Genomic DNA, 23,091 nt, shown 5'->3' with positions numbered 1-23,091 from the left:
TCAACAGAAATGTACTTAATTTTAAACGATACTGGTTTTGAATTAACTCTGGACTTCACCTTAAGGGAAATTTTGTAAATATTTGCAAATTAAAACTGTGAAGCCTCAGATGCTCTCAGAGTAAATGAGGCGGTGATATTTCAACAGTATTTTTACAACTCTGAAATAATCTTTAGAACTGTTCTCTTCTTTCTTTTTTTTCCTTTAGTGTAGGAGCACTCCAGCCCGAGTTTCTGGAAGATCAATACCAGATTCCAGAGGTTAGAAGGTTAGATCAGTGTTCTTTCCCGCCCTGCTGATAGCAGGGTAACTTTAATGTTGTGCGTTTCCAGAGTCTGTTTACACAGTCTCAGAACCCTGAGTCTTGTGTGTGTGTTGAAGATTTCTCTTTCATCGGAGTGCACCCCCGGCCCCCCAGGACTGACAGGTCTCCCAAAGCCTCCACGCCCGCGTGTGAGCTGTGAGCGTTACATCCATCCCTGTTTCTGAGGATGGCATCTACGTTTGGCGACGATCCTCTTGCTAAAGTTCACAAAGCACTTCAAAGTCAGGAGTCGCCGCCTAACCCAGGCCGCGATGCCCTTCCCGGGGCCCTCGGTGCACGCCCCCCGCTGACCACCTGGGAGCACCGGCGCGCATAGCCCACCGCACACTCCCCGCGAGCGGAGCCAGACGGCGGCGGCGGCGAGACCCAGCCCCCGGGGCAGAGCGCCGCTACCCCAACCTGCTAGCTGTCTGCCGCCCGGTCTCCCACGCCTCCACCCCTCCCCTCCCCTCCCCGGCCTTCCCCGCCGGTCCATCCCCGCGCCCGCCGCCGCCTCCCTGGGAAGCTTGTCCCTCGCCACCCGCCGTAGCCCGGCGCTGGCCGGTCGCCGTCTCCAAGATGGCCGCGGCGCGAGCGGCTCCTGCGGCGGGCTAGAGGCGGAGGCGGAGCCGAGTCACTCCTGCACTCCGGGGCTCCGGTCCCCCGCGCCAGGCTGCAGCTTACTGCCCGCCGCGGCCATGCGGGGCTCCGTGCACGGATGAGAGAAGCCGCCGCCGCCGCCGAGCTGGTCCCGCCGCCCGCCTTCGCCGTCACTCCCGCCGCCGCCATGGAGGAGCCGCCGCCGCCGCCGCCGCCGGAACCCGAACCCGAGCCGGAGCGCTGCCGGGCGGCGAGGTGAGTGGGGCTGCCGCGGCGGGCCCGGCGCAGAAAGCGGGTCTCGTCCTGGCCCGAGCTTGGTCGGGGGCACGAGGGGGCGTGGGGGCCTCTGCTTCCCGCCAGGTGGTGCGGGAGCATCCAGGCTGCCGGGCCGGAGGGGCGGGGTGCAGCCCTGGACGGAGGGCACGGCGGCCGGGTCGGCCCAGGGACTCCTGCCGGGGCGCCGCGGGTCCGGCCGAGCGCTCAGCCCGCCGGCCCTCCTTGCAGCATCGCCGCGCGCCGGGAATGCGGCGGGGCGGGAGCGTAGCGGGGCGCCCCTGGTCCTGCCGGGACTGGCACCCCTCCCCCTCCCCCTCCAAGGCTTCCGAACCGGCGCCGCGCTGAAACTACGCCCCTCGTTACTAAGCGAAAATGCTACCTCTCCCTCGCCCCCGCTCAAGTAAAGAGGTAGACGCTCGTGAAGCAGATGCACACTGGCTGTTTCCCCTTCGTTCTCCTCCTGCCCTCCGTTTGTCTCCCCCCGAGTGTGCCTGCTGTCTCTCCTGTGAGAAACTGCATTTAGGCTGTGCAAACAGGTTGGTTTCTCTTTCTGAGGGCCCTTTACCGGCCGTGAGTAGTAGCGTTGTGCAGATTGTTGCTCACACGTGCACATCAAGTGAAGGGTTGATTTGTCGAAAACTTTGCTCCCACAGGAAGCTCTAATATGGAACTTTGGTACCCAAAGCATTCGTTGCATTCTGTTCCCTAGGGGCTCTATTACTGAATTCTTATGTCATTTTTCTGATCGGGAGATGAAATTCACCATAACTAAGAATTTCCCTCTTATATGCCTCCGTTTGTATGTTCAAATGCCCTCTTACCCCTGTCTTTTGCATCCCAGTGTAAACTTGCAAACTGCTGCCCCCTGTCCCCTGTAAGGAAAATACTTCCACGTCTCCTCTTGCATCTTGCTATCTTGCTCTGTAGTTGCAGGAATAAGGGAGTTAAGTGTCCTCTTTCTTTTTCCTCCTTAAAGAAATTTTAAACAAAGTCTGCAGCTGTAGTTAGAACTGAATACAGGAACCACATTCGTGCTTCTTATGACCCAGTCGGCCCAAACAGATTTGTTTTGTTTTTACAGGCTGTGAAGAAAGTCGTTCTTCATTTTCCTTAACTCTGAGGTACTTCCGAGATACTCTTGTGAACTTTTAGGGAACAGCTTCTGTAAATAATGGTACATGGTGTAATGAGAATTCATTTTGGTCCTTTGGAATACATCTAACATTTTTAGAACTTTTGTCAGAAAGTTTATTATATAAATTTGGTAGTAGATTCATACTTTGAGTATTTTGACTCCTTTAAGTTTTTCTTTAAAAATAATAATAGCGAACACTTACTAATCGTTTAAAATGTGCCATTTCCTTTGCTTCTATTAACCCATTTAATCTTGACCAACAACCTTAATAGGAGCACACTATTACTGTCTCTTTTTAAGATGAGGAAACTGAGGCACAAAGTTAAGTGTTTTGTCCAAGGTTTCACGGTTAGTGCTGAACTCAGGTCTGGCTGCACATTCCCTGCTCTTAACCGCCATGAAGAAGAGAGTTGATTTCATTATACAAACGGGCAGATCAGAAGTTATAATTCTGTATAACTATACTCTGGGAAAAAATGGATGTGAACATTCTTAGGTAAAAGGAACAGAGAGAATTGCAAATGTGCTGTAAAAAATGACTGTTTCTCTAATGATAAAAAGAAACCTTGAGTTTTCAACCAGATTTCTGTCTTTGTTATAGTAGAAATAGGTCAGGATAATCGGCTTCAACTTTAAGTGAACAGCACTGTACAGAACAAGAAGATCTTAGAAATATTTTTCTTAGCAACATTGCAGTTAATTTTACAATAGCAAATCTGTAAAACATTACTTGACAAAGCTGTTATTTTTTCTTTTATACGCCCTTATTGTCACCACCACCTCTTTAATACACAGAGCTGACCTCTGACCAACTTACTGTAGATCATTAGTAAAAGATGCTTCAGGTGCTCTGCAGTTGTTTATTTGAATTTCTTTTACCTGTGTTTTTAACCATTTTAAAGAAGCTCAACATGCATTTTCAAATAATGCTAGATGCCACATTTAACGCATAGGAGACCAATAACGTGATTTGTGCTACTAGGTTAACTGGTCTGGGACAGACCAGAATAAAGCTCCAGCTGCCATCTTTGTTCATGCACTTCATGTCGGTGTGTCATCGATGAGGAAGGCTGGTCTGATGCACAGGTCTTTTGTGGAAAGCAGGCCCGCACACGTTGGCCAGTGCAGCAGTGCGGCAGGTGCCAGCCCAGTACATCTGCTCCGCGTGTGCTGATGTGAGAGTTATGCAATGACCGGGGAACACAGAACAGGTTGAGAAGCGACAGTGCTCTTATGGGTTTACTGCCTGTTGTCAGTGGTGGATACTTCTTGTCCTTGTTTTTGATAAATAATTCATGATAAGGATAGCAGTTGTTATTGTTAGTGATTAAACTTAGAAATAAGCATTCCTCATAATTTCTTTTTTAAGCTTCTGGGTCAGTTGTAGGAGGATCCTGAGATTATAAGGAGAGCTTTTAAAACTAATTTGGAACAATTTACTTTTGTGATTTCTTGAATCTGCATTTAAAAGAAACACAGGTCTTGGCTATTAAGGCTGATACGAGACTGCTCCTATCTCCTGTAAGCTTTCATAAAAATGTTTATGTCAGGGCTTCCCTGGTGGCGCAGTGGTTAAGAATCCGCCTGCCAAATGCAGGGGACACAGGTTCAAGCCCTGGTCCGGGAGGATCCCACATGCCGCGAGCAACTAAACCTGTGCGCCACAACTACTGAGCCTGCGCTCTGGAGCCCGTGAGCCACAACTACTACTGAAGCCTGCATGCCTAGAGCCTGCGCTCCTCAACAAGAGAAGCCCGCGCACCACGACCAAGAGTAGCCCCCGCTCACCGCGACTAGAGAAAGCCCTTGTGCAGCAACAAAAACCCAGTGCCAAAATAATAAATTAAAAAAAAAAATGTTTTAAATAATTTTTTTAAAAAAATAGCCTCCTTGTTCTCATTTATTGACCCGTGTAAAGTACTTGTTACATGAAATAACCTTTTTTAACCAGTGACTTTATTTACTTTTTATAATATGGTTCTTATAAGTTCATTTGAAAAAATGGGTTTCACTACTAAAAAAGTACTTCAATATTCTGTCCCTCCTGGTGGTTTGATCTCTCCCTCTCCTTGAATGTCCCCTTGGAGCCTGCTTGTTTCAGTCTTGCCATTGGATGCCACTTATTTATTCTCCTTAGCGAAACCCACCTTATGGTGCAGCTGCAGGCTCTCCTGGCAGCATCAGTGATGGGCGTGGCTTGAGACCCTTACTAGGGGAGATACTGTTGGCAGGGGTGGCTTTAGGCAGAGAAGCAGTGACCACACAGCAGTAACAAAGGGCTCCAGTGATAGCAGAAGCTCCTTCATGTTCTGAAATGGGGACAGCTCATCTTTCAAGAAGGACTTTGTGGTTCCCTTTTTTTTTTTTTTTTTTGCGGTACGCGGGCCTCTCACTGTTGTGGCCTCTTCCGTTGCGGAGCACAGGCTCCGGACGCGCAGGCTCAGGGGCCATGGCTCACGGGCCCAGCCGCTCTGCGGCACGTGGTATCTTCCCGGACTGGGGCACGAACCCGTGTCCCCTGCATCGGCAGGCGGACTCTCAACCACTGCGCCACCAGGGAAGCCCTTGTGGTTCCCTTTAATTGTCATATTGTTAGAAGTTGCTTCACTTCTTTCACTTGTGTTCTCTTAATGTCTTGTAGATCTTGTTCTGAGCCCTGCTGAAATAAGGGGATATAAGGTCTTGATTGTTTACTGGATACGTTGCCTTAATAACTTCCTGCTACTTAATAATTCCTCATTCTTTAGTGGTTATAATTTTTACTCATAGCATGCTGTTGTTTTAGCCTTCTCATTTGACCAGGTGGTGTGTATTGTTTATAAAGACACTTTGATGCCTCCAGTCAGTAGGCCATTGGAAATAATTTCTTTAAAGAGAAAATGGGGGAAATGTTGGAAAAAGAGTTTGGCCAGTGACTGCGGTGGGTCTTTATAAGCCGGCATTCCCTGGGCAGCATACGGTAAGCGAGGTGCAGGTACTGTGCTTCAGCTCCTACTTGGCTTTGTCTGTACCTGGTGGGTCAGTGTATTCTTTTGCCTGTAGAAAGCCAAAGTATAATTAAGAGATTGATTGGTAAGCATGGCATCAGCTAGGGAAATTAGTTGAATGATCTCAGTGACTAATGTTAACAGACCAGGTTGGCTTGCATCCCTAACAGGCGTACCCCCTGCTTCTAGGATGAGAGGCAGGTAACAAGAGTCTTACTCTTAGGTTTTCGTTTCCCTAGACTTCACACGGGCTGTTGTTTTTCTTTTCCCTCTGGTCACTAACTTCCCTCAGTTTGTTAGGTTATAGTGTGTTTGTTTTTAATCTTCAGTCTTACTTTAATTAGATTATGACAAACCTTGCTTTTCCTGCTTTACTTTGAGGTATATTGTATCATTGTCCCTTAAAGACATCTGTTTAAAAAACCCTCAGAGGTAGATTTTTACTAATGGTAAGTCTCAGAGGATCACCTAACTGTCTTCACCCGCCTCATAATCCACTCCTCTGACCCTGCCCCCGACAAAGAGTCCTTTGGCGTAGTTTCTGGAAAAGGTGTGGCAAAGATGTCAGTGGTTGGTGCTTTCATAAAATGCTTTTTGACTCTTGTGAGTATTGTGTTCAAAAAAGATCATGATGGTATGTAGTTTTTCTGGATTTGTCATAAAATTAAATTTATTTTTATTTTTTAAATAAATTTATTTATTTTTGGCTGCGTTGGGTCTTTGTTGCTGCGCGGGCTTTCTCTAGTTGCAGCGAGCGCGGGCTACTCTTCTTGCGGTGCACGGGCTTCTCATTGCGATGGCTTCTCTTGTGGCAGAGCACGGGCTCTAGGTGCACAGGCTTCAGTAGTTGTGGCATGCAGGCTCAGTAGTTGTGGCTCGTGGGCTCTAGAGTGCAGGCTCAATAGTTGTGGCGCACGGGCTTAGTTGCTCCGTGGCATGTGGGATCTTTCTAGACCAGGGATCGAACCCGTGTCCCCTGCATTGGCAGGTGGATTCTCAACCACTGCGCCACCAGGGAAGTCCGTAAAATTAAATTTAAAAAATTTAGACCTACATGAGAATTCTGTGCAGCTATTAAAAACCATGTTTTTAAGGAATATTCAGTGACATGGGCAAATGGTCATGATATAATTCCTTCTAGATAAGGCTTCATACAAGTGGAACCTGAGTATCTACTTTTAAAGAGATTCTCAGGTACTTCAGATTTATACATACCCACCACTGTGTTCAATGAGAAAAGCAGATTATACAACAGCATGTGCAGAAGATGGTAGCCAATACTTGAGGTGGCTGCTCAGCTCGTACAGATCTCTCCACCAGCTGTGACTGTCCTGCCCCCTCACCCAACCCCCCCTCTCGATTCTAGCTCCATGGTACAGATTGGAGCTGCCCTCGGCGTACACACTCCTGGCTATAGGGATGGGCGCTTGATGCAAGCCAGGCCATTCGAGTTCTTTCCTAGGATTTTTCAAATTGGAGCTGGGGGACAGAAAAGCTCTTTTTAGTAACTGAAATGTGTACTGTGGAGTCCTGAGCCTAGAGCTAGCTCCCCGAACCGTAGTCACCATCTCACAGAGAACTAGTTTGGTTTCAGACAGTGACGTTGAACCCCAGAGAAAAGAAGAGACCAAAAGAAGTCTTTGGCTATTGTCCTTTTATGCTACATTCACCCCCATTTTTCTCTTGATTCGATATGTGAATTGATAAATTCTTTATTTCTGCATAAACCATTAATAATTTGAGTTGGGCTTCTTAAAATCCTTATACTTAGTATGAACCCATTAAAAAAAGTATGTATGTGTCTAGAAAAAAGGTTGAAGGGATACATTCTACTTTTTTCCTAAAATTTTTTATAATGAACGTTACATGTTTTTATTTTACAATAAAAAGCTAGAGAGCCCAAATTCCTGTACATTTATCATTTTAAGTCTCTTTACTTTGCATTGTTCCTAAAATTGAAATTGATAAGATTCTATATGTTGTATAAAGAGACTATTGTTGCCAAATTTTAAATTAATTTAAATTTTCCTTTTTAAAATTTTAGTATATATGCACTGTCTGAGCTGACGATATCCATTTGGTTTTCTTTAATTATTTAGTTCATCCTGGATAACAGAGTTTGTAGTTGAGGTACAAGCAACATCAGCAGTAACAAACAAAGGGCTTTGCTCTGTGGTGGTCTTTATAGTCATAGAATTATTACTTCGATCTATAACTATATTCTCAACATGTATGTTATGTTAAAATACTTTACCCTTTTTAAGAGGCATGGTTGAAACCACTGTATTTTAAAAGGAACATTATTTCTCTGGAAAGTAGGTGTGGTAGGTACAGTCTTATATTTCCCACAGACCTCACCCTCACGTATGGAGTGCAAGTTGCCTTTAGATATTTATTCACTAATGGCATAGGCAAAATGAAAACTTGTTTTTGACCTGTAAGAACATTCATTTGTCGTATTTTGCAGACATCAGTAGAAGTATTAGTCTCATGGATCGTATGGGTGCCAAGTGTTTATAAAGTAGCAGGGAAAGATATTAAGAATATATTAGGCATTCTTTCGAAAGCGTTTCATAAGAGGATTTCCTTTCAGCATAATTTCAGAGGAAGTAAGCCTTCTGTGGAAAAAAGTAGATGCTAAGCTTTAAAGCTGATCAGATTTGATGTTTTCAGTGGAGGTTTTTTTTTCTTTTTGCATGTGAGCAGGCTATTTGAGGATACTGCTGAACTGTAGAATGTTCTCAACAGGGCTTATTAGAGGACAACTAGTTTGGAGATGTAAAATTAATAGAAATTGTCAACCTTTTTAGTCTTTCAGTGGAAATAGTTTGGAAGAAAATTTAATACATGCATTAAATTTATTGTACCATTAAAATTCTGAAGTCTTTTTGTGTAGGAACATAAAAATATAGGTATAAGTTGGTTTTCTCACAAAATTTTTTTTAAAATAAATTTATTTATTTATTTTTTGGCTGTGTTGGGTCTTTGTTGCTGTGCACGGGCTTCCTCTAGTTGCAGTGAGCAGGGGCTACTTTTCATTGTGGTGTGCAGGCTTCTCATTGCAGTGGCTTCTCTTGTGGAACACAGGCGCTAGGCGCGTGGGCTTCAGTACTTGTGGCGTACGGGCTCAGTAGTTGTGGCTCACGGGCTCTAGAGTGCAGGCTCAGTAGTTGTGGCGCACGGGCTTAGTTGCTCCGTGGCATGTGGGATCTTCCTGGACCAGGGCATCTGAGCCATGCCCTTCATTTTAGAGGTGAGAAAAGCAGCCTACAGAGGCTGCAGCTTCCCCAGGGTCACAGCCTAGGACCCAGGTCTCCAGGCTCTCACCTCCCGTTCCTTCTGTCACTGTGCTCCCGTTAGTGTCCAGAGCTAAAGGTGCTCTTCAGCTCAGGCCCGCACACCAACCATGGATGGAATACTAGGCTTTCTGGATTAAGTGGACTTTACAGGGTGGAGAAGTGATGAAAGATTTGTTTTCAGAAAAAAAAAAAAAAATGCAAAAGAAACACCCAACCCTGAAATCTCCCCCAAACTCATTGTACGCACCTTTTTTTCCCATGAAACTTTGTTTCAAGTTCACAGAATAAAGAATCAACCTTTTTAGAGATCGCCTTAGTTTTTCTGTGCTCAGTCTTTAGGTCAATCAGGCAGTAAGATTGTAATTTCTGTCCCGGGGTGGTGATGTTGAAACTCTGGCCGTGCTTGTGACCTGTGGTAGGAAATATGTTTTACAACAGTATGTGGGTGCTGTATAACTGAAACAAAAATTTATGAAACAGTGTTTGACCTTGTAATATATGATATATGCTGATAATTCTTGTTTTGTTCTCCTACTAAAAAAATTGTTCATCATGACTCATTAAATTGATTTTATTATCCACAAATGGGTTGTGACCCTCATTTTGAAAAATACGGCTCCACCAAAATTTTGAAAAGATGCTATTGCAAATACTTTGTCCTTTGTCCCTTGAGATTGAGTCAGGAGAACAAGTATTGTGCTTATCCACTAAATGGTCAAAAGGCGCTTTGAAGAAGCTAGGCACGATTTGGATCCGACTGTTTCTTCTTTGAAAACAGCATTATTCCCCAAAGGCAGGAGTAAGAATGCATCTTATCCTGTGTCTCAAGGTTGTTCTCTCGGTTGCTTATCCTTAAACACAAGGGTTGTAAAGATGAGTTTAAAATTTGGTATTAATTTTACAGTAAAATTTGTGTTGGACTGTATGAGTACATTAGATAATTTGTTCATTTTTCTCTGAAACACTAATATGTATTTTAATTTTTTTTCCAGTAGAGCAGTCCTCAAGAAAAGAAAAAAAAGGAACTCATTCTCTCCTGCTCTGTGTGTGTGTGTGTGTGTGTGTGTGTGTGTGTGTGTGTTAGGGTACAGCAATTTTCACTGCAGTGAAGTATATTTTTATTTATTAAAAATTTATTTTTTGGCTGCATTGGGTCTGCATTGCTGCACGCAGGCTTTCTCTAGTTGCGGCGAGCGGGGGCTACTCTTCGTTGCGGTGCGCGGGCTTCTCATTGCGGTGGCTTCTCTTGTGGAGCACGGGCTCTAGGCGCGCGGGCTTCAGTAGTTGTGGCTCAAGGGCTCTAGAGCGCAGGCTCAGTAGTTGTGGCACACGGGCTTAGTTGCTCTGCAGCATGTGGGATCTTCACGGACCAGGGCTGGAACCCGTGTCCCCTGCATTGGCAGGTGGATTCTTAACCACTGCGCCACCAGGGAAGCCCCCCAAGTATATTTTTAAGAAAAGGATGACCTGGGGTGTTATATTTTGCTCTCCTTCTTTGCCTTGTTAATTCTTCCTCCTCCTCCAGGTCTTCTTTTAAGCATTGCTTACTTCAGGGTCAGCCTTCCCTTAACCTCATACCCCTTCACTAGAAGTTAGATTAAGTCCCTCTGTTCTGAGTCTTCCTAGTCCCAGTGGTTCTCCACCATGTTCTGGCATCTCACCATTTGTAATTATCTACTTGAATGAACGTTTGTTTATTGTCTCTTGGCCTCAATAGCCATCAGACTCCAGGAGGGCAGGGATGTGGTTGTTTGGCTCACTTTTAGGTCTCCGTTCCTGGCACAGTGTCTAATGAGTGGTAGGCTCTCCACAGGTACTTGTTGGATGGAGGAGGCAGTGGATATATTGGAGGGCACAGAGGTATTGGTACTAGACAGACAGGCTTTGAATCTTACCTTTTAATTAGTAGCCTCTGATTTGGGGAAAGTTACTTAACTTCTCTCAGAGTCAGTTTGCTCCTTTGAAAATCAAATAATAATAGCACCTCCTTCGTAGGTTGTTACTAAATTAAATGAGATAATGGCCTTTTATATAAAGTGCTTTAGAGAACTAAAGTAATTTAGTTCTCTTTATTAATTTCTTTTATTTTTTCATTTAAAGTGAAAAGGGAGGAAGTCCATTGTAATTAATTTTCATAAAAAGCCATCAGGTATGTTTTGAGGCTAGGTACATTTTAAAATAGCTGCAGTAATCTTTATTCAAGAAACATTTGTTTTTTCCATGTCTGTTGAAGTCATAGGAGGAAGAGGATTTGGGGACCTGGCTTTTCCAAATTCCCTCTTTTGCTTCAGCTGTGATTATTTTGCATATTCCTAAAGGTGTTTGGAATTTTGACACGAGCATCATAAATCATGACACTAAAATCAGAAGTGTTTACACTACAGGTTGAATGACTCCTTTAGGTCATGAGGCACAGCTCAGTCTTTTTTCTCTGGAACTTCTTTTTAGTTGTTTGGTTAACTTGACGTGTCTTTACAACTTAGATTACGACTGTTTTCATTTTTTTAAATGTTGTGCATTATGTTTAAGAGTAATATTTTCCAAATTGGTCTAGCTGTTGCCTTAGAAAAGTGAATGAAATCACTTTTCTAAATCAGTTAGAAATCTCTCTGATTATAAAAGTAACACGTGTCAATTGTAGAAAAATCTGAAAAGTATAAAGAAGAAAATAGCCAGTCATAATCCTACCATCTAAAAATAGTCACCATTAACATTTTGGCATATTTCTTTCCTGAGCTTTACCTCTTTACCTCTGTGTGTGTGTGTGTGTGTGTGTGTGTGTGTGTGTGATTTATATATTGGTTTGGCCAAAAAGTTCGTTCGGTTTTTTTCCTGTTAAGACAACTAGCAGTGCTTAGTTGTCTTTAATTTCATTCCAGACAATTTTGTTGGGTTGCATTGTGACATATACCCTAACATATCAGCGTGCATTTAAAGAAAAAACTTACCAAAATTGGTGGATTTTTGTGTAGCCATTTTAATATTGCAGGTGGGAGGGAAAAAGCAACATTTTCAGCATATTATGCTTTATTATTTCAAGAAAGGTAGAAACGCAACTGAAACCCAAAAATGATTTATACGGTGTGTGGAGAAGGTGCTGTAACTGATCGAACGTGTCAAAAGTGGTTTGCGAAGTTTCGTGTTGGAGATTTCTCGCTGGATGATGCTCCACAGTCAGGTAGACCAGCTGAAGTTGATTGTTCTCATTAGTTGAGAACAATCAGTGTTATACCACGAGGGAGATATCCGAATTCTCAAAATAACCTGCATCAAGCATTGAAAATCATTTGCACCAGCTTGGTTACATTAATCGCTTTGATGTTCGGGTTCCACATAAGTTAAGTGTATTTCCGCATGCGATTCTCTACTGAAACGTAAGGAAAACGTTCCATTTATAAAACAAATTGTGACGGGTGATGAAAAGTGGATACTGTACAATAATGTGGAATGGAAGAGATCGTGGGGCAAGCGAAATGAACCACCACCAACCACAGCAAAGGCCGGTCTTCATCCAGAGAAGGTGATGTTGTATATATGTTGGGATTGGAAGGGAGTCCTCTATTATGAGCTCCTTCCGGAAAACCAAACGATTAATTCCAACAAATACTGCTCCTAATTAGACCAACTGAAAGCAGTACTCGTCAAAAAGCGTCCAGAATTAGTCAGCAGAAAACACATAATCTTCCATCAGGATAACGCAAGACCGCGTGTTTCTTTGATGACCAGGCAAAGACTGTTACAGCTTGGCTGGGAAGTTCTGATTCATCTGCCGTTTTCACCAGACATTGCACCTTCGGATTTCCATTTATTTCTGTCTTTACAAAATTCTCTTAATGGAAAAAATTTCAATTCCCCGGAAGACTGTAAGAGGCACCTGGAACAGTTCTTTGCTCAAAAAGGTAAAAAGTTTTGGGAAGATGGAATTATGAAGTTGCCTGAAAAATGGCAGAAGGTAGTGGAACAAAAGGGTGAATATGCTGTTCAATAGAGTTCTTCGTGAAAATGAAGAATGTGTCTTTTATTTTACTTAAAGACTGAAGGAACTTTTTGGCCAATCCAGTATATAAATTACATATATTATATATATGTTTATATATATATATATTTCCCCTCCATACATTTTATCTTTAGAAGCTACCGTATCATGAGCACTTTCCCATGTTTTAAACATATTTAATGACAAACAATATTCCTCTTTATTGGAATACTGTAATTTAACTGTTTTTGAATTACTTTGACTAGAGTTCTATAAATCCTGACTCATTCCACTGATGTGATCTCAGAGCTGTTTAAAGAGGCCATCAGAAGCCTGTACCTGAAAGTATAACACATGGGAGAGTCCTTTTCCACCGGCCCTGAGATGGCCCTTCTTTGTTGAAGACGGGCACCCTGGACTGTAGCCGATGCTAGGTGCTTTCAGGGAAGCAGCCGAGTAAAACAAGCACCTGTCTGTAGGTGATGGAAAACTTAAAGTGGGATGTAGTGATTCTTATTACATAGTATTGGGGGTAATCTCTGTCTGCCAGTGGGAGCCTCTGTTGTGTAGCAGCTGCCTCCTGACCCCCATTGAGTGTTTTCTGATGTTTCTATTCCAGGAAGCTGCTTGTGATCTTAATTAATTTAACTAGTCCTTTGTTGGACTTTTAGGGTGTTTCCATTTCTTTAGCTATTATAAGCAACAATGTTATGAACATTCTTTTTGGCTCAGTCTTTATGTATATCCAAGATATTTTATTAGGATAAAATCCTGGAAATGAAATTGCAGTATTAAAGAGTATACCTATATATATTTTAGGTATAATCTGTTCCTCTCTAAGTACAGAATTTTACATATTGAATTATATATAATAGAGGTAACTATATAGGCAATTCACAGAATTTGATAATACAGAGATGAAAGAGAAAGAGAGGCCAATTGACCAATTAGGTGGGACCTGGTAGGTTCCCTCAGGTTTTTTTATTTTAAATTTTTGTGTAATATTTGCTGTTGTATAATGTAACACAGACATTTGTATAATATATATATAAAATGCGTAGCATGATAAATTATCTAGAAGTGAACTTGCTCTTGTAAAGATCACCTGTGTGAAGGAAGCAGCACCCTAGAGACCCCTTCTGCCCCCGCATGGCCACTACCCTCCTCTCCTCATTGCCCTGACACTTAGTGATATTTCACATCTTTCATGGTCACTACCCTCCTTTCCTCATTGCCCCGACACTTAGTGATATTTCACATCTTTCATGGTCACTACCCTCCTCTCCTCATTGCCCTGACACTTAGTGATATTTCACATCTTTCATGGTCACTACCCTCCTCTCCTCATTGCCCCGACACTTAGTGATATTTCACATCTTTCACGGTCACTACCCTCCTCTCCTCATTGCCCCGACACTTAGTGATATTTCACATCTTTCATGGTCACTACCCTCCTCTCCTCATTGCCCTGACACTTAGTGATATTTCATATCTTTCATGCAACATGATGTTCATGAGATTCACCTATGTTGTTTTGGGTGATAGTGGTTCTTTTATTTTTGTTACTATAAAGTACTTCATTGTGTAAACGTATCCCAGGGTGTTTTTATTCACTCAGGGTTTTGGGGGGGGTTGTTTTTTACCATTGTAATCATTTTTAAGTGTTCAGCTTAGTAGTGTTTAAGTATATTCGTTCACACTGTGGCAGATCTCCAGAACTCTTCATCTTGCAAAACGGAGACTCTGTGTCCAGTAAATAACAACTCCCCTCTCCTCTCCCCTACCCCCTGGTCCAGGGAGCTTTCTGGGTTGGAGATCTCCCTACCCTCAGATTTAGCTAGAAATAGGGAGGCCATGAATTTCACTTAAAGTCTGTTTGTGAGCGGACCTTTCAATACATCCCTAAACAAATTTGCCACTCAAAGGTAGCTAAATTTGAAACTCCTTTAAGCTTAAGGTCCAGGCCAAATAGACGTCATCCACACTGAACATCTCTCCCGTTCCTGAACATGGCATCTTTTTTCTCAACTTCTTGCCTTTGAGTAGATTGGTTCCTGTGTATCAACTACCCTTTCCTCACTTTTCTACTGCAGTCATTTCAAATGGCACTTGTCTTCTGAATCCTCTCACAGTTGCCTAGGCAGGTATATAATACTTGTATTATGTGTAAGTGTAACGTAAAACATGCCCTGTCTTCAGGGGATTTATAATTTAGTTAAGGAGAAGAGATAAGGTAAATAGAAGCTTTATAATTCATGGTCTGGTGCAGAAATGGTAAATTTACATCTGTCATGTACCTGTGTACCATCATTCAAATAGTATAACATGTTTTATATAATGATTACAATGAACTTGTAAAATAGATGTGCATTTTTCAGGTGGAGAAAGTGAGTCTTTAAGAGATATATTAGTTCAGGGGACTTCGCTGGTGATCCAGTGGTTGGGACTCCTGGCTTTCACTGCAGGGGGCGCAGTTTCAATCCCTGGTCTGGAAAGTAGGATCCTGTGTGCTGTGCAGTGCGGCCAAAAAAATAAATAAAGGGGAGAGAGATAGATAGAGAGAGATAGATAGATAGATAGATATAGATATAGAGATAGAGAGAGACAGAGAGAGAGAGAGAGAGAGAGATGGATGTATTAGTTTAGAATACCTGGAGTCAGGACACATTCATCTTTGTTATGTTTCAGAGTCTGTGGTCCTGTATTTTATATGCTGTCTCCTTAGGCATAAATGTGAAAGGATGTGGTGAATGATTTAAATAATAGTTTATTATAGCAGTAAAAGATATCAAAAGAATGATTAATTGCCAAGTAAATTATACAGGGGTGAGAAGAGGTCCCTCTAGACTGAGGTGGGCATGATATATTATCTGAACATATTGTGAGCGTTTGCCATGTTAGTAAAAATATTAAAACATCATTTAAAAATAGCTCTATAATTTCAGTTTATGGTCATGCTCTAAACCATTTACCTATTACCAGTTTCTTGCTGTCCTGGGTAGCACTGCTGTGAACGTGCTGATCCACAGCTCTTAATGCTCTTCTGGCTGCTCTCGTGAAGTCATTTCCTGAATGTAGAATTTGAAAGGAGTTTGAACACATTTCAGAGTTTTAATATCTACTGTTAAACATTTTCTTCTGAAAAGATTATATGAATGTATAGGCCACAAATAGTGCTTACCTTACTAGATTTCTAGCTTTGAGTATTATTATAAAAAGTCTTTGCTAATTTAATAGCCCGGAAAGGGTTATCTTGTTTTAATTTGAGTGTCTGGTTACTAAATAGGTGGAACTATTTTCATGTTTTATTGCTACTTAAATTTATTTTGTGAATTATCTTTTTATATTCTTTGCTTATTTTGCTGTTTGTATCTTAGGGTTTTTCTTGCCAGTTTTTTTTTTTTTTTTTTTTTTTTTTTTTTGCGGTACACGGGCCTCTCACTGCTGTGGCCTCTCCTGTTGCGGAGCACAGGCTCCGGACGCGCAGGCTCAGCGGCCATGGCTCACACTGGCCCAGCCGCTCCGCGGCATGTGGGATCTTCCCGGACCGGGGCACGAACCCGTGTCCCCTGCATCGGCAGGCGGACTCTCAACCACTGCGCCACCAGGGAAGCCCTCTTGCCAGTTTTAATGAGTCTTTTTTTTTTTTAACATATTTATTGGAGTATAATTGCTTTACAATAATGACTCTTTTATAAATTAAGGACATTTTTTTTTCCAGGTTAACTTTTAATATGTTTAGTTATTATTTTTTTATATATTGAAGTTTTAAACGTTCACATAGTTAAATATTTTCTTTTAAATTTTCTTCCATTTCTTTAAAGCTAGGAAGTCCAACACATGTAATTAAGGGAAAATCATTTCAGACCCATTTTTTTCTGGAAAAATACCATAAGTACCATTTTCTATATTTTATGGAAAAATACCATAGCTTACATAAACTGTAAGCCATAAAAGAGCTTATAATGTAGGTTGTATGTATTTTTATATCACTGTAAATCTTGTTCTAATAGCTATGTACATGGTAGATACTGCATAAGTATCTGTTGATGGAACGAATGAGTTAATTCAATGAATTATCACTGACAAGACTTTAATAATTTTACTGGTTCTTGGCACCTCTTCCTTTGTATTCCCTTTCTGTTCTCATTTTCTGAGAATTTGTGAACTAATAAAAGACAAAGGAGTGTCTTTTTTTAAGGTTCCGTATGCAAGATTTCTATTCGTTTTTGCATCGCTGGATACTACATCTTACATACCTGGTAAGAGCGCTCCTCTTAGAATCGCTCTCTGAATGAGAGTTGATGTAGAACCTGTCATAAGATCCCTAATTCCCCTTGTTTTAGTAGAAATAGGATTGCCTTCTGTTCAAATCCTGCTCATTTGCTAGTGCTTTTTCAAATTATTTTGTTAGAATTTGAATAATAGGTGATTAAAGTAAGGTAATTTGGTTATGTAGAGATCTGTACCATACAGTTTCCCAAGTGTTTTGCTGTTCAAAATTTCTTCAGGACATGAACAAGTGAGATAGCCCCTTTTTTTTTGGTGCTAAAAGCTTGTACTGACCTTAAAGTATATATATTTGAATTCTTAAACATTCCATTTCTAGGCTATCAGAAAGTATTCTGACTGAAACTGGGTTTTACATGGAGAGTAAGAGAACTATAGGAGTAGGTATCTTGCCTTTACGTATTTATTTTGTTTTAAATAGCTTTCTGCCAATCAAGAGGTCCTTGGTTCATATCCGAGGTGTCCCCACGAAAAAAAAAAAGGGAAGGGGAAAAAAAAATAAAATAAATTTATTGAGTTGTAATTCACATGGCATACAGTTCGCGCATTTAAAGTGTCCAGATCGGTTGTTTTAGTGTGCTCGAAGGTATGTGCAAACATCACCTGGTCAATTTTCGAGTGTTTTAATTACCTCAGAAAGAAACCTGGTACCCTTTAGCTACTGCTGCCTCCCAACCCCCATCCCTCCCAGTCCTAAGCAACCATTAGTCTACTTTCTGTGTCAGTATATTTGCCTGTTCTGAACATGTTTTATAAATTGAATCATATAATATATGGTCTTTTATGACAGCTTTTATTTAGCCTAATGTTTGCAAGTTTCACCCATGTTGTACCATGTATGAGTCCTTCATTCCTTTGTTTGGCTGAATAATGTTTCACTAAATGCATATGCTACATTTTGCTTATCCGTTCTTCACTCGATAGACGTTGGGTTGTTTCCACCTTCTGGCTAGTATGAGTGATGCCGCTATAAACATTCAAGTGTTTATACAGTTGTTTGTGTGGACATATGTTTTCATTTTTCTTGCATATATATACCTAGGAGTCTAATTGCTGGGTCATACGTTTTTCAAACTGGCTGCACCACTTGACATTCCCACCAGCAGTGTATGAGAGTTCTGATTTCTTCACATCCTTGCCCATGCTTGTTATTATCTGACTTTAAACTATTTATTTATTTATTTTTGGCCGCACTGCAGAGCACGTGAAATCTTAGTTCCCTGGCCAGGGATTGAGCCCGTGCCCCCTACATTGGAAGTGCGGAGTCTTAACCACTGGACTGCCAGGGAAGTCCCTTTCTGACTTTTTGATTATAACCACCCTAATGGATGAAAAGTACTATCTCATGGTTTTGATTTGTATTTTCCTAGTGATGGTGAGCATCTTTTCAGGTGCTTGTTGGCCATTTGTATATCTTCGGAGAAGTGTGTATTCAGATCCTTTCCCCATTTTTAATTGGTTTATTTGTCTTTTTATTATTGAATTATGTTCAGGTATATTTAAAGGAGAGCATGAACATTGGAGAAAAATAAAAGATATTAAAAAAAACCCAAATGGAATGTCTGAAGATGAAAAATACAGTATCTGAAATGACAAATACACTGGTTGGGATTATCAACAGAGTAGGCACTGTAGAAAAAATTTTGAACTTGTGGACATAGCAATAGAAACTATGCAAAATGTAGTACAGAGAGTACACCGACTAGAAAAAAATGTATAGAACATCAGCGACGTATGGGATAATATCAGGCCCTCTGCATATCTGTAATTGGAGTTCCTGAAAGAGGAAAACGAGGGGGGGAAACTGAAAAACATATTTTAAGAAATATGGCTGTAAATATTTCACATTTGATGAACAAACACTATAAACCCATAGATTCAAACAGTTCAATTAGCCTCAAGAAAGATAAACCCAAAATTATCACTGGAAAATCACTGCTTAAATCTCTTTTTCTTCCATGGTTTCTACCCTTGTATGTCAGTTTTATAAATAACTTTATTCTTTTTTTGTTAAAATAAGTTTATTTTATTTCTTTATTTTTGGCTGCGTTGGGTCTTTGTTGCTGTGCGCAGGCTTTCTCTAGTTGTGGCGAGTGGGGGCTACCCTTCGTTGCGGTGCGTGGGCTTCTCATTGCCGTGGCTTCTCGTTGTGGAGCATGGGCTCTAGGTGCATGGGCTTCAGTAGTTGTGGATCGCAGCCTTCAGTAGTTGTGGATCGCAGCCTCCAGTAGTTGTGGCTCACGGGCTCTGGAGTGCAGGCTCAGTAGTTGTGGTGCATGGGCTTCGTTGCTCTGTGGCATCTTCCCAGACCAGGGCTCGAACCCGTATCCCCTGCATTGGCAGGTGGATTCTTAACTGCTGTGCCACAAAGGAAGCCCCAATAACTTTATTCTTGTAATTGTTTTCTTCTGTGTTCACGTCTCTAGTAATGTATTATATGAAACATTCTCCTTTTATCTCATTCACCAAACCATTGTGTTCCATGTTTGCTTAAATTTTTTTTCCAAGAGGCTTTGCCTTTATTGTATTTAGTTGTAGCCTTGCTTATGAACCATTTAAGGATTTTTCTAATTATTCCTAAATTAATTGGGCTGTTAAATTAAATGTTAATTTATTTTAATTAACCACTTTTACAAGAAGCATGGAGGACGGTGTCATTCCAAACGTAAAACAACAGAGTGTCACAAAAGATTGAAAATTGCTGTCTTATTTGGTGCACTTGACATTGATGTGATTTAGAAGTCAGCTTTGGGCAAAGCCAGTGTATGTGGTCTGGAGGGGGGTTGTTATTCTTGCCTAGTGCGGGTGGAAGCAACCTTGTAGCTTGAGTATTGATTTGAATTACTTATTCATCTGATACCTTTATCCTTTGAATGTCTGTTTAGTATATGTCAGGATGAGATATTTTGAAAGGAGAACCCTGCTAACTGTGTGGTAAATATTGTCTAGGTCCATGCTTCTATACCCTTTGTGGGTCATAGACTACATTTGAGAATCTGATAAAGCTATGGACTCTTGACTCCAAAAATGGATGTGATTAAAATTTACATTCATTTCAAAGGACTCATAGTCTCTATGATGGAGATATAAAGTAATATTGTTTTGATACTTTATTTTTTACATTCCCTATATTTTGTACATGTTGCAGTTAATTATATACTGTGAGATACTTCTTTTCGGAAACTGTGAGTGGTATTTATATACTCACGGGCCTTCAGGCCCGACATTTCCAGTTAATTTCACATTAGCCTTATGTATTCAACCACAGTTACCAATTATGTTCTTAGTGAAGAAAACTATAAAATTAAAAATAGGAGCTTCTTTCTAAAATTTTTTTAGGTACATTATAATTATTTCCCCCAGTTTATATAGTTTTTAGTTAGAAGAAAGTTATATTTTTCATGAGACAAACTTTTTTTTTTTTTTTTGTGGTACGCGGGCCTCTCACTGTTGTGCCCTCTCCCGCTGCGGAGCACAGGCTCTGGACGCGCAGGCCCAGTGGCCATGGCTCACGGGCCCGGCCGCTCCGCGGCACGTGGGATCTTCCCGGACCGGGGCACGAACCCGTGTCCCCTGTGTTGGCAGGCGGACTCTCAACCACTGTGCCACCAGGGAAGCCCATGAGACAAACTTTTTGTCTGTGTCTTTAATTACATCTTTGATGTTGAATAGTGTTTTATTTCTTAGATGTTAACTTGCCATTTTTAAGGATTTCATAACTCCTCTCAAGTGAACAATTCTTTTTTTCCTCCTCTGTTGGCTCCTGGCAGGTGAATTGGTCTTGCTTGTTGGCCTAGTGTAGACAGAATAGTTGTTTAGATTGACTTTAAGATTGAATAGTTGAGAGGGCTTGTGTGTTATATCTTTATGCCTGTCTGCTAGTGTAAGGTGATGTGGGAAGTACTTGGACGAGAAAGGTCAGTTCACTCATGCCCTTCCCCTACTTAATGCTCTTTGTGGCTGCACCTTTCTTCTAGGATGAATCTGCTTTAGCGTAATCTGATGACTGCCTGCCCCTTTGGGTGCTCTTGTTTGCTCTGCCCTCTACTCTAGGCCATCATGGCCTTTATGTTTCTCAAATGAGCTGTGGGCTCTTCTGTCTCAGCACCCCCCCCCTCCTTCTGGTCAGTGCCTTCAGAGCTTCTGAGTTTCCGTTTAAGTGTTCCTTCTTCGGAGATGTGTTCTTTATCATCACCCTATGGGTTCTTCAGGCTAGATCCTGTCTGCTGGTATGCTTTGTAATCTTCCTTCACGGCATAATGAAGAACTGCACTTTAAAGACTTTTGTGTGTGTACTTATATGCTAAATACCCCGTTCTTTCTGTAGGTCGAAAACTTTAAGAGGGAAGGAATGGTGATTCTCTTGTTCACTATTGTATGTTTCCTCAACTCCTAGCACAGCGCTTGTCCAGTAGGGCCGATGGTGAATGAAGTGAAGGTCTAATGGTGTAGTTGACACACATGCACACATAGTGCAGTATGAAACAGTTAATATGTGTTTTCAACTGTAAATAAATAAATCATTGGACTAGAGACCCAAGAAACAAAAAACTGAAAGGGAATGAAATAAAATAACATACATTTAAAAATTTTATATCGTTTTCTATCTCTTACACAAAATCCATTCTCAAACAAAGTTAATTGTTGTTAATTCCAAATAACTGGCCTCTAATTTAAAAGGCCTGTTTTTCTTTCCCTGTAGTGGGTAGTTTTACACTTTTTTAGTCTTAAACACACACAGATTTACATGAAACGGAAACAGCAGCCTGGTCTGATGAGTCCTCTGTTAGAGGAATAGTACTTTGGTGTTCCAGGGAAGACAGGGTGTGGTCCCTATACTTGTTAGGGACTGTAGGAAGCTACCAGAGGGAGAGTGGAGTTGAGTTACGCCTTTTATTTGATATGCAGACATAAGCAGGCCAAACAAAACTCTCACTTTTCCCCTCTCATTTGTATCGTAAGCACGCTGTGTCTCCCCAGGCTGGAATTTAGACTCAGCGTCTTACCTAGGCTGACAGGTGAGGAAGTATAGACCTAGAGTGGCTAAAAGGCTTCACCAAAGAAGGGAGCCCCAGAGCTGGCCAGAGAACTCAGTCCCTGAACTGTCCCCAGGCTTTCCAGCCAGTAGGGACCTCCTTCCACGGGGGAGGTACTCCTCTGTGCCTGCCTTTGGGAGAAGGCAGACATCCCAGTGACCTAGGAGTGAGGGGTGGGCTGAAGTTGGGAGGGTCCCGGGCCTTGGGGTCAGACCAGGGCTCCGGTTCGGCACAGACACTTCGCAGGGAGCAGGCAAGTTACCTTTGTAACTCCTTTTCCTATTCTGCAACATAGGGGTTGTGATAGTACTTGCAGTGGTGTTGGGAAGACCAAATGGCATAGCATTTGTAGATTGCCTAATTGAGCGATAGGTATTTGATAATGAGACTATATGGTAATTCTTATAATCAACGAGGATGAGCCTTCTGGGCAAAGTATCCTTTCCTAAAATGGTGCCATAGTCCTTAATCCATAGGGAGTAAATGAGATCGTGTAGAATGTTTAGCACAGTGTCTGGCAGATGGTTGGTATCTGGTATGTAAGGTAGTAGTTATACTGTTACAATGAAAATTGTTCATTACTGTGTGACAAATTATATAGCTGATGAAAAGCATAAATAGAAATCTGATGCATATCCCAGTTTAGGAAGTCACTGTTTTAAATGGCATTTCCTCACCTACCATTTAAAAATTGTTTTACAACCACAATCTTGGTTATACTGATAAAGAATGGCTTAATTTTATAATTAATGTTACATTTTTCATTTAGTCCTGGCTCTTAGTCTTTTATACCTGTATAGTAACCCAGATTTCTTCAGCATTGTCATGGAACTGTTCCATATAATGTCATTATATTAATTAATTTTTAAATAAATTTTTAATTTTAGAATAGTTTAGATTTAGCGACAGTTGGAGATAGTACAGAGAATTTCCATATATCCTGTGTCCAGTTTCTTCTGTTGTTAAATCTTACATTACAGTGTATATTTGTTACAACTAACGATCCAATATTGGCACATTATTATTTACTTAAACTCTGTACTTTATTCCAGTTTCATTCATTTTTCCTAATGTTCTTTTCTTCTTCCCAGATCCCATCCAGGACACCACATTATATTTAGTCATCATGTCTCCTTATCCGTGTCCTGGCTGTTACAGTTTCTCAGACCCTCTTTGTTTTTGATGACT

At 41.4% G+C, this 23,091-nt stretch overlaps 1 protein-coding gene across 5 annotated transcripts in view; it reads left to right on the top strand.

Moving 5' to 3' along the window:
- Positions 1-891: 891 nt before the first annotated feature.
- The window catches only part of MAP3K4 (mitogen-activated protein kinase kinase kinase 4), a 111,810-nt gene continuing 89,610 nt past the window's right edge, over positions 892-23,091 (top strand). For all 5 annotated transcript variants that reach the window (XM_060167841.1, XM_060167839.1, XM_060167840.1 and 2 more), the window contains exon 1: positions 892-1,159. In XM_060167841.1, the coding sequence (XP_060023824.1) occupies positions 1,023-1,159 (137 nt within the window). In that variant the 5' untranslated portion in view covers positions 892-1,022. The remainder of the gene's footprint in view (positions 1,160-23,091) is intronic.

The sequence above is a fragment of the Lagenorhynchus albirostris genome, chromosome 12 (assembly GCF_949774975.1).
Source record: "Lagenorhynchus albirostris chromosome 12, mLagAlb1.1, whole genome shotgun sequence".
In the NCBI taxonomy this organism is placed as follows: Eukaryota; Metazoa; Chordata; class Mammalia; order Artiodactyla; family Delphinidae; genus Lagenorhynchus; species Lagenorhynchus albirostris.
The sequence above is the reverse complement of the archived record's forward strand: the minus strand, read 5'-3'. Positions and strand labels throughout refer to the sequence as shown.